This window comes from Mustelus asterias, chromosome 3, assembly GCF_964213995.1.
Source record: "Mustelus asterias chromosome 3, sMusAst1.hap1.1, whole genome shotgun sequence".
Classification (NCBI taxonomy): Eukaryota; Metazoa; Chordata; class Chondrichthyes; order Carcharhiniformes; family Triakidae; genus Mustelus; species Mustelus asterias.
In genome coordinates, this window is record NC_135803.1 from 45,820,411 (window position 1) to 45,833,108 (window position 12,698).

At 39.9% G+C, this 12,698-nt stretch overlaps 1 protein-coding gene across 1 annotated transcript in view; it reads left to right on the forward strand.

Moving 5' to 3' along the window:
• Window positions 1-12,698, forward strand: part of lekr1 (Leucine-, glutamate- and lysine-rich protein 1) — a 154,980-nt gene that overhangs the window by 40,600 nt on the left and 101,682 nt on the right. The window contains exon 3 of the mRNA XM_078202251.1: window positions 8,955-9,169. Coding sequence (XP_078058377.1) covers window positions 8,955-9,169 — 215 coding nt within the window. The remainder of the gene's footprint in view (window positions 1-8,954; window positions 9,170-12,698) is intronic.

The following is a 12,698-nucleotide window of genomic DNA, read 5'->3' on the forward strand; positions in this document are numbered from 1 at the left end:
CATTTTCCTTTTGCATTTTATAGGCATGGCAACCAGATTCAGTCTTTCTATGGTATTACATGGTAAAGACAAAAGTACGATTGTGGATGAAATTGTGGAAAAATGTATCGAGACCGGAATCGGAGCACCAGCTATATTTCTGACTGGCAATGGGAGGGGAATTTGCTGAGGAATAGTTTAGATTTTTGTGAAAACATAAATATTGTAGTCAAGAACACTGCAGTATTAGTTCCAAGAGAAGAAATGTCTACCAAATGATACTGCTAGGGTCAAGGTTAGTCAAATTACAGAACATCGTATACAACCAAAGAGGAAAAGACGTCCTCCTGACCGACTTATTGACTGTGTATAATAATTAATAATGCATACTGCTGTGTCTAGAGTATTATTGATCCTATGTATAACATTATAGTAATTTGTTGTCATGACCACAGAAGCAAAGGTGGAGTGATGTTATATATTTAAGTGGTTGCAGGTTGCATTAAGAGCTGATCACATGATTTGATGGTGATGTCATTGGGGTGTTGTAGAGGCTGCTGTTTTACTTTCAACTTGTACTCTGTACAAGCACCAGGTCCGAGAATAAATCTTTTGTTATTTAAAACCCACAGCCTCTAACAATGTTAGGACATTATAGGTCCCCACTAGGATGCTCTCTATGTAGGAGTCCTCCCTTTCTCCATCAGAAAGTTAGGTTGGAGATTATTGCATGCAACAGCCCTTGCAACCTGTGATGAATATTTAGTTCATGGTTCATGCTGAAATTTTAAAAGTAACTTTTACTTCTGGGAAGATTAAAGTTTAACAGTAGAGAATTGGGTAAATGCAAGCAAGCAGTTTGGAGTCTATTACACTTAAGCGGGTGAGGTAATGTTGACTTAAAGAGTGAACCGCTAGTCAGGGAACAGCCAAAAAACTGCAGACAGGCTTACTTAATTGGAGTTCTGGGGACATGATTTCTTTACTGCTTGCAAAGAGGATGATAGAAACAGAGGTAAGCCTGAGGATTGGGAACAATTTAGAACCCAATAGAGGATGACCAATAAACTTATAAAGAAAGGGAAAAAATAATATGAATGCAAGTTAGCAATAAATATAAAGATGTACTGTGAAAACTTCTTTAGGTATGTGAAAAGAAGAAAGATTGACTGAGACAAAATTGGGTCCATTGCAGGTGGAGAGTAGGGAGAATAGGGAAATGGTAGAGAAATTTAACAATTACTTTGTGCCTGTCTTCACAGAACAAGATACAGAAAACCTCCCAGAAATACTAGGCAACCAATGGACCTGTAAAACCGAGGAACTGAAATAGATTACTTTTAGTAAAGAAGTAGTACTTGGAAAGATGATTGGATTGGAGGTTGATAAATTCCCTGGACCAGATGAGCTACATCCCAGATTATTGAAAGAGGTGGCTGTAGAGATAATGGATGCGTTGGTGGTTATCTTTCAATATTCTATGGATTCTGGAGAAGACCCTGCAGACTGCAAAGTAGAAAACATAAGAAGGGGAATAAGGGAAAATGGAGAACTTACAGATCTGTTGGTTTGATGTCAGTAGGAGGGAAAATGTTAAAATCTGTAATAAAGGATGTGATAACTAGACATTTAGAAAATATGGTAAAATTGCACAGAGTCAACATGGATTTATGAAAGGAAAATTGCCTTTGACAACTCCTCCATTTGAGTTTTTGAGGGTGTTACTTGTCGCATTGATAAACAAGAACCAGTGGAAATGGTATATTTGGATTTTAGGAGGCTTTTGACAAGGTCCCACACAAGATGTTAGTAAACAAAATTAGAGCACATAAGATTGGGAGTAATATATTAGTATAGATTAAGAATTGGTTTACAGATAGAAAGCAGAGAGTAGGAATAATGGGTCATTCTCAGGATGGTAGGCTGTTGTTAGTTGGGATCTGCAAAGATCAGTGCTTGGACAATCTATTAACAATCGATATAAATTATTTGGATGTGGAGACCAAATATAACATTTCCAGATTTGCTGTTGACACTGGTGAAAATGCAAATTGTGAGAAAGATGTAAGGAGGCTTCAAATGGACTTGGACAGGTTAAGTGAATGGGTAAGAACATGGCAGATGGAATATAATGTGAATAAATGTGAAGTTTTCCACATTGGTGGAAAAAGATATACAGAACATTTCATAAATGGTGTGAAGTTGGGAAAAATTGGTGTTCAAAGGGACCTGGTGTCCTTGTTCATGAATCACTAAAAGCAGGTGCAACAATCAATTAGGAAAGCAAATGGTATGTTGGTTTTCATCACAAGAGGATTTCAGTACAGAAGTAATGTCTTGTTGCAACTGGAGTATTGGGTACAGTTTTGGTTTCCTTATCTAAATAAAAATGTACCTGTGATAGAAGGAGAGCAGCAGAGGTTCACCAGACTTTACCCTGGGATTTTGGGGTTGCCTTTTGAGCAGAGATTGAGAAACCAGTATCTGCATTCTCTAGAATTTCAAAGAATAAGAGGTGATCTCATTGAAGCTTACAAAATTCTTACAGGGTTTAACAGGGTGGATGTAGGTAGGATGTTCCTCTGGCTGATGAGTCTAAAACCAGGGGATACGTATCTCAGAATATAGGGCCAGCCATTTAAGACTGAGATAAGGAGGAATTTATTCACTTAGAGATTTGATTTATTGTCACAGGTATTGGTATACAGTGAAAAGTGTTGTTTCTTGCGCACTATACAGACAAAGCACATCGTTCATAGACTGCATAGGGGAGAAGGAAAGGAAAGGGTGCAGAGTATAGTGTTACAGTCATAGCTGGGGTGTAGAGAAAGATCAACTGAATATAAGGTAGATCCATTCAAAAGTCTGAAGGAGAAAAGCTGTTCTTGAGTCGGTTGGTACATGATCTCAGACTTTTGTATCTTTTCCTGATGGAAGAAGGTGGAAGAGAGTATGTCCAGGGTGTATGGGTTCCTTGATTATGTTGGTTGCTTTTCTGAGGCAGTGGGAAATGTATGGATGGGAGGCTGGTTTGTGTGATGGACTGGGCTACATTCACAAACCTTTGTAGTTTCTTCCGGTTTTGGTCAGAGCAGGAGCCATACCAAGCTGTGATGCATCCAGAAAGGATGCTTTCTATGGTGCATCTGTAAAAATTGGTGGGAGTCTTTTGAGAAAGTAGAGGTGTTGAATCTTTGAAATTCTCTACTTCAGAGGGCCATAAAATATATTCAACAATAGAGCTTCTACGATCTTCAATGGGTCAAGAATTCCAAAGATTCACAACCCTTTGAGCCAAGAAATATCCACTCATCTCAGTCCTGAATGATTAGCACCTTAACCTGAGATTGTGCCCCCCATGCTGTAGGTTTCCCAGCCAGAAGAAGCAACTTCTCAGTGTCCACCCTGTCAAGTGCATTGGAATCTTGTATACTTCAATGCGATCACATCTCATTCTTCTAAACTCCAGAGAATAGACTCAATTTTCTCAGCCTCTTGTCATTGGTCCCCGGGATGAAGGTTGGCCAATCTAGTGAGTGTTCTTGTACTGCCTCAAATGCAAGTGTATTCTTCCATAAATATGGTGACCAAAACTGAAAGTATTCCAGGTGTAGTCTCATCAAATTCCTGTAAAATTGGAGGAAGAGTTCTTTATTCTTGGACTCCAATCCTTTTGTGATAAAAGCCAACATGTCATTTGCTTTCCTAATTGCTTGCTATACATCCATGCTAATCTTCTGTTTTTTCATAAAGGCATCAAAATCTCTCTGAATTTCAACGTGTCATAATTTCACACCGCTTAAAAAAATTTCTGCCTTTCTTATCCTTCCTACTAAGTGAATAACCTCACATTTTTCCACATTATACTCTATCTGTCACCTTGTTGCCCACGTACTTAACCTGTCTATATCCCTTTGCAGCCTATTTGTGCTTTCCTCACAGCTTACATTCCCACCAAGTTTTGTATTGTCAGCAAGCTTAGATACATTACTCTGTCTCTTCTGCTAAGTCATTAACATAGATTGCAAATAGCTGAGGCACTAACACTGACCCATGTGGCACTTCACCAATCAAAACCTGATCCCTACTCTGTAGTAAACAATCCTTTATCCATGCTCATTTTTACTCCCAGCTCCATGAGCCCTCATCTCGAATATCGTTAGCATTTTGTGTGGAACCTTATTAAATAACTTTTGGAAATGCAATTATACTACATCTACTGTTTCCCTTATAGTTATGTCATCAAGAGACTCAAAAGATTGGTCAAACACTATTTCCCTTTCGTAAAATCATGTTGATTTTGTCAAAGTGGTTTCAAAAGCAATTTGAATGGCATTTGGGGTAAATAAACTTTCAGAGTTAATGGGGATAGAACAGAGAAATGAGGCTCATTGGACTGCTCCACAGAGAACCAACATGAACTTAATGGCCTTAATGTCCTTCTTCTGTACAGTTATGACTCAATTCAATCAAATTGTTAGTCGTTGATGGTAATGATTCTATCAGGCAGTTGTTACTCAGTGCATTTCACACTATCAGGGTTTCTCAGTGTCTCACAAAAAAAGTACTTTTGAATTATAACCGCTGTCATTATGTAGTGAACAGATCAGTCAAATTTCCAAAAAACAGCAATGAAATAATAATTAAATAATCTGTTTCAGTAAAGTGTTTGTTGAGAGATAATGTTTGACCAGGATACCAGGAACACTCTCCTGCATTTTTTGAATAAGGCCCTACGGTCATTTACATTTGACTGAATGGACTGTCACATCCATGCACTGAACCAATGCTGACATTGTTCTTAAGGATTCTGGATGCAGCAGGGAATAGAGCAAATGGTCACAGTCAGATTACCTGGCATTAGGTAAATGAAAATGACATTCATCATAAAAACAAATTTTTATGGTAAATAGCAGGATGTGCTGAATAGCCTTTTCCCATTTATCACTTTGAATTTGCTAAATTACAAAACTATTGGGAACATGTTTACTGCTTCAACTTATTAATATCCAAACTGTCAGATAAAGGATGTACAATATTATGGAAGGTTGTTTAAAAAAGTCTCCAATCTTTGAGGCAAAACTGTATTGCATGTGTCTCCAGAATGATGTTTGCATCACAAATGTGTGTGTGTGTCTTTGACCGGCCTCCATGTTGAGCTTCATTCAGCTTCCTTTGTAATTGAAGTTGTTCCAAGCAGCTTTCTAATTGTCTTGGAAATGTCTAAAATCTTCAGAAATTCAACATCTATTCAGCTAATATTTATATGTAAACCAACATTTTAAAACTTGGAACTAAGATTCACTATTTCCTTCGTTGAAAGGAGTGTGACATCCCATTTGTGCTAGATTACCAGTTTAACAAAAAATGAATTTGAAGACCAAGGGAAGCTTGTCAGAGATTGTGGGAGTCGCGATTGTGGTTGGTGAGGTGATGTTTTGAATGATTTTGAAGATGAGGACAATCGTTGCAAATGGAGAGGGCCTTGCAAAGAAGGACAGACCCCAAATTGGCCAATTCACTTGTTCAGTGATGTCATTGCATATTACTTGTGTTCATAATATGTGAACACATCACACTGCTTCGCTTTTGTACAAAAAACAAATTTTTAAAATTAACTATTTCCTGTGTCATTAACTATACAACTTCAACTGTGGAAAAAAAACAAATCTTTGTGAATATGCACATTTCGCATGACTACAGCAGACTCTTTTCTCCCCGTTTGTAAATCATGCATTTGTAAATCATGTTTAAAAACTGGTGTACAAAGCCATCATGATCTCTTTACAGGTTTTGGACTGATGGCTTTGGTTCAGTACTTAAAGAAAATCCTGTTTCTTCAGAAATTGATATTTCAAACATTGAAGTCTGAACTGGTTTATGTCGGACATGAGCTTGTGATCAAGAAAATCATTCTCATGTTTTGGTTCATCCCTCACTTATCATGTGATCTAGATAGACATTTCTCACCTTTCCATCAAACCAAGTATCTTTTGGTTTCAGATTACTACATTTCCCACATCTCACTTGTGTGCCTTGCAAGGGGTGCATATTGAACAAACATGTTCATTTTGTTTGAAACTCTATTCATTTTTGCTTGTGTTGCACTGAAAATTTTGACTGAATTCTTTTTGTATTCAGTTTTAACACTCATGTTTGGTAGAGCCAGACTTGACGTGCCCTTAGCCTTCTTGTGATCAAACATTTAGTGTGTGTACGCTGTTGTGGCCTGTAGGGATATTCTTTGCTTCAGTAGAAAATCAGTTAACCACTGTTTCATACAGTTTGAACATCCATGCAGTAGTTGTTTTTTGAGTGTAACGGATTGTCAGCTGTTCCATTTCATACATACAGGCATACAAATTAGGAGCAAGTGTAGGTCACTCGCCCCCTCAAGCCTGTTCCGTCATTCAACAAGATCATAGCTGATCTGATTGTAACCACGACCCCATATTTCTGCCTATCCCTGATAACATTTCACCTTTCAAGAATCTAGCTCTGTCCTAAAAATATTTAAATCTGCTTCCACTGCCTTTTGATAAAGAGAGTTTCAGAGACTCACAACTCTGAGAGGAAAAGAAATTTCGTCATCTCTGTTTTAAATGAATGACCCCTTATTTTTAAACAGTGGTCCCCAATCTCCAACAAGAGGAAATATCCTCTCCACATCCACCCTGTCAATATCCCTCAGGAAATAAATGTTTTGATCAAGTCGCTTCATACTCTTCTAAACTTGAGTAGATACAAATCTAACCTCTCCAACCTTTCCTCATCAACCAACCCACCCATTCCTGGTATTAATCTAGTAAACCTTCTCTGAACTGCTTCCAATGCATTTGCATATTTTCTTAAGTAAGGAGACCACTAGTGTACACAACACTCCTGACAGGGTTTCACCAATGTCCTGTACAACTGAAGCATAATCTCACTACTTTTGTAATCAATTCTCCTCACAATAAACAATAACATTCTATTAGCTTTCCTAATATAATGTATACTAACCTTTTGTTATTCATGCACTAGGATACCCAGATCCCTCTGCACCTCAGCACTCTGAAATCTCTCACCATTTAGATAATAAGGTTCTTTCTATTCTTCCTGCCAAAATGGACAACATATCCCCTGGTGCGTATGGGAGGAGTTCCTCTCTTTTGTATCAGAGATCGGTACACCCCACCACCATGAACAGCATAGATTGGGCCTCCTTTTTTTGCAGCAAGTGCTGGATTATCTGTTTAAAAAAAGCAACCTGTGAGCCGCACACCAGTTTTCTTGCCTCAGCCAGCACACTGCAGAAAATGGAAAATTCTGTTCATTGTTCAAATTAATGGTGAGTGCATCTGGTGTTTGAAGATGTACTTTATGATGTTGACTGCTTGTGTGAGGTAATTGAATGTCTTGTGGCACTGCATCACAGAGAATAGGCTCTCTAACTTATTAAGCAATGTAAGCTCATGCATTGGAACTTTTAAGCTAAATCTATTTTCACAGTACAGCAAAAGGTATATTCATATCCAAGTTTACAATAATTTTACAGTCACAGATTGGGCTCTGAAGTTCTCAAAATGCATGTAAAAATACATTGGCCCAGAATTTACTGGAGTCTCGCACCATCTCCTAATGTGTTATATGGAGCACAAGTCCAAGGGAATTATTGGATTGGTGATTCAGGCCATTGTTTACACCAGGCCATCATTTGCTGGAACTTTTGCACTTGTCAACCACTAACCACTCCAAAAATGTTGAATATTTAATTTTCATAGCCTCGTCCGCTTATAAATCAGTTGTTTGCTCATTGAATAATACCACTGCGACCACCACTGCCCCTTTGACTGTTGGCACTCCAGGATTTTAATTTAGATATTTCTTGCCATTTCATCTTCCTTAGAATTCTTTTTTTATGGTATGACTACACAATGTATAAATATTGCCGTAGTCGCAGAGAATCATAGGCTGCTTGTTCCTTTGAGAGAGAGTTGACTGGTGGTCATTTAACCTGAAGGTCACCACACTTCGGGCGAGGGGCAAAGTTGAGAAAGCGGGACCTTCATGGATAACCTCAGCCGGTACAAGAATTGAACCTATGCTGCTGGCATTGCTCTGCATCACAAACCAGTAATCCAGCCAACTGAGCTAACCGTGCCCCTCTAAATCAAAGTGGAGAATGTGGAATTGATCCCACTACCTCTCACATGTAATACGCGCAATCTTGCTTAGCTCAGTTGGCTGTACCATAAGATTCAGTCCAGTGGAAAATTATTCTGAAGAACAAAGTTTACAGGGTTCCTCACCTAGTACTAGGTACAGTTAAAAAAAGTTTAATCTGTTTTAATACAGGGGGCACCTGAAAATACAGCATAGAAATAATGTTCCTTGAATGTACAGAAAGAACAAAATGGCGCTATCTCAAGCCAGACTCAGAACGTGATGACATCATCACACTGCTTGCACACTTTAAAATGGAGAATACTACACTTTAAATGGAACCCAGCCAAAAAATAAAACCTTTTAAATCAAAACCACTTTAAAAGGGGACACTTAAAATGGGGATTTACTGTACTCTGTGGTGCTCAAACAATCGCTGAAAACCTCTGATCTCGTCCATGGCTGGGACTCTCTGGTGTCGCTGCAGTGAATGGAGCTCTGGCTGAGCATCAAATTCTCCATTCTCACTGACAGCAGGGCAGCTACACATGGGTTTGGAGAATCCGCCCATTTTGGGTCAAAATATAAATTGCAGTGCGTTAAGACATTGATTTATACTGCAGACATTACAGTAACTTGTTTATTAACAGATACACCAATATTTTATAAGGAAAAATAAGTGGCATTCATATTGCAGTGCAGTAACATATACAGATAACGGAAACATTTCAACCAATTCATTGCAGATAATCATTGCCACTTATGTTCCATGTAATTTAGTTGTGGTACCTTTTCAGATTAAAAGTTTCTTTGTTCCCTCTTGATTTTAGATGCCTCAGGATGAGACTGTTTGCAAATATTGTGGAGTTAGTTACCTAATACATCGTGAATTCAAATTAATGGAAGAAAAAGTGAAAGCAATGGAAGCAGAAATGGAATTTTACCGTGAAAGCATTGAACGTGAAAAAAAACTGCAAAGAGAACTTTGTTCAATGAATGAATGCATGGAACAGCTGAAAAGTGATAATCAACAGAAGAGGGAAAGGTATGTATGAAATTTGCAGCACCATACTTTGAGTGCACTTTCTGTAACACCAAAATGCTGTTTGAATTCAACATTCCACATGGTAGACTTATATTGTTTTAGTTTTGCCCATTTCACCAAAAGTGCTGTTTGCTTTTTGTTAGCTGGAAAGTATATGGTCTGACCTATACACTTCTCCATGATTGTCATCAATACCGCTGTTTCCTTGGGTGACAGGAGGTGCTCATGTGCAGCATAAGAAGCCAGCCTTGCTTGTTCCTCCTGAGATCATAATCATGCACCAAACACACTATCAAGTAGCTTGAATATGAATTGATAAACCATACTGTCACATTTGCCAAATTTAAATATTAATTGGGGTTTGTGTTTAAAAGAAACCCACTCTATTTGGGGAAAGAATACCCAGCATTGCAGTTACAAAGCCACGAAGGCTAAAACATGAGAGAGATTATATGATAAAAATATCATTAGAAGTCAATCAATAGAATTTTACTCTTAGAAAAATAATCAAACTTGGTTATTTTCTGTTCACTAAATAATTATATCTCAATTTAAAACAAATTTATGAGCCTGACTATCGAATAGGGCTGGCTGATACCCATCACTCCACAGGGTAATTCCGACTACCCTGCTTTCCAGTTAAAGGTTGTACAAATGGAAATGGTTTGTCTTGTCATCTCGAGGAAAACTTGCTTGCAAGAGGCTGGCCATCAATATGTTACTTCCTCTGTTTATTCTGCACTGTGCACAAACACTATAATTGCCAGTAGCCATCCATCAATGAGTCACCATTTTGCTAGTTTCTATTGATTAGTCTTAACAAGCAGGGATCCTACTGCCGTTGACAATACTGATACTATCAATACAACATGAAAAGTTTGGATGGCAAATTGGATACAGAAATAATAATCATAGAATCTCTACAGTGCAGAAGAGGCCATTTGGCCCATCGAGTCTGCGCCAACTCTCTGACAGAGTAACTTACCCAGGCGCTCTCCCTCACCCTATCCCCATAACCCCACACATTTGCAATGGCTAATCCATCTAACCTACACATCTTGGGACATTAAGGGGCAATTTAGTGTGGCCAACCCATCTACCCTGCAAATGTTTGAACTGTGGAAGGAACCAGAGCACTCGGAGGAAACCCACATAGACATGGGGAGAATGTGCAAACTCCACACAGACAATCAATGTGGTATAAGTACACCCACAGTGATGTGAGGAAGGGAGTTCCAGGATTTTTAAACAACAGCAATGATGGTCAGCGATATAGTGCCAAGTTAGGATGGTATGTGGTTTCAGGGGAACCTGCAAGAGATGATGGCTCCATGCATCCACTATCCTTGTCCTTCCAGATTATAGAGGTCACAGTGTTGAAAGGTGCTGTCGAAGAAGGCTTGATGGGTTGCTGCAGCACATCTTGTATATGGTACACATTACTGTCATTGACTGTGTCATTAATGATGGGAGTGAATCTTGAAGGTGGTGGATGGGGTGCCATTCAAGTGGGCTGCTTTGTTCTGGATGGTGTTGATGTTCTTGAGTGTTGTGGAGCTGCACTAATCCAAGCAAACAGGGAGTATTCTATCACACTTTTGCCTTGTGCCTTGTAGGTTGCATCAGGAGATGAGTTACTTATCGCAGAATTCCCAGCCTCTGATGTGCCCTTATAGCCACAGTATTTAAATGGCTGGTCGATACTGTGGAATTCAGCAGTGGTAATGCCATTGAATGTTAAAGAGAGATGGTTAAATTCACTCTTATTGGAAATGGTCATTGCTTGACACTTAGTCGGCACAAACGTTGCTTGCCATTTATCAGCCTCAGCTGAATATGGCCAGGTCTTGCTGCATATGGACTCAGACTGCTTCAGTATCTGAGGAGGCATGAATGGTGCTGAACATTGTGCAATCATCAATGTACATTTCCACTCCTAATCTTATGAAGGAGGGAAGGTCATTAATGAAGTTGCTGAAGATGGTTGAAACTAGAAAATTGTCCTGAGGCACTCATGCAGTGAAGTCCTGAAGCTGAGATGACTGACTCCAACAACGACAACCAGTTTCCTTGTGCTAAGTATAACTCCAGTCAGTGAAGAGTTTTCCCTCTGAGTTCCAATGAGTTTTGTTTTGTGCTTCTTGATGTCATAGTTACTCCGACACCTCCCCCAGCGGGGAGGGGGGAGGTGTCGGAGCTGCCGGTGGAGTGATCAGGAAATTGGGACTGCGGGGGGAAGATTGAGATGGACCGGGGGGTGGGGTCCAGGCTGGCATGGACACGTAGGTCAGCGATTGGGTGAAGGGGGGGGGGACGGCGGGGAGGGCAATCGCATGGCCAGCAATGTGGGGGTCACAAGTGCATTGCCATTCTCACCTCACCGGTTCATAACTCATTTTATCATGGATTGCCCATGAATTCTTGGCTTCTAGTGTCAGATTGGGGGCATACCCCAAAGATACACTTGGGAATTTCTCTTGGAAGCTCCCAGGTAAAGGGAGCAATTGTCCAGAAGCGCCAACTTCCCCATGACAATTGTGCTGGGCTGGGAATTATCTCACAAATCACTAACTTTGGATGGTTCTGCCAGTGTTAGACCAATGGTTACTCTGAAAGAATTTGAAGAAATAAAACCATTTTTAACTTCAGCATAACTATTTTAAATATCCAATATGATAAGGGTTATGGATAACGGGCAGGAAGGTGGAGATGAAGCTGAGACAAGATCGGCCATAATCGTATTGAATGGCAAAGCAGGCTCGAGGGATTAAATTGCCTACTCCTACTTCTAGTTATTTTCTCTTCCCAGTCCCCATATGGGACATCCCCCACAATCCTCCCCCACCATGGTATTCCCCATCCTTGACTTCCCACAAGCACAGGATTTCCCACCCCCACCTCCGGCCTGACTTAAACCCCCACCCCGCCAACTGACCCAACCCAGCTGGATTACCCCCCCACCCCACTAACCCGACCTGACCATCCTACTGCTCCTATCCAACTTGACCCAAACTGACCTGACCACCCACCATCTCCATCAACCCGAACTGCACCCCAGGAATCTACTGCTGCGCTGCCTGAATCTCATCCAGTCTCGGTCAGGAAGGTTGGGAGAGACAGGCACTGAAGAAATTTAGCATATTCACATGGGTATGGAGTGGCAATACGATGCTGCTTGCCACTCTGAGGAAGTTATGGCCCTATATGCTCTAATACCAGCCATGTTGCTGTGGTGGACTGCCTAATGGAAGGTAGTTTTCTCACCACAGGAAATGGACCTGATTGCTGACTGTTAAAGAATTCATGTAGGAAGACTGAGGAACATAGAAAACAAAGTTTTACTTCAGTTCCGTGTAAGTGCTCATTAAAAATAACTACTGTATAATTGAATTCAATCGACTCGTAATGTGAGAGAGAATTTAATTCAAAGGGATTTTTGAACATCTGCACAGTGGGATTCATTACCTTACAGTGAAGGATTTTGAAGCAGATTTAGCTGTCGGTTTCATTTTCTGGTTACTTTCCCCAG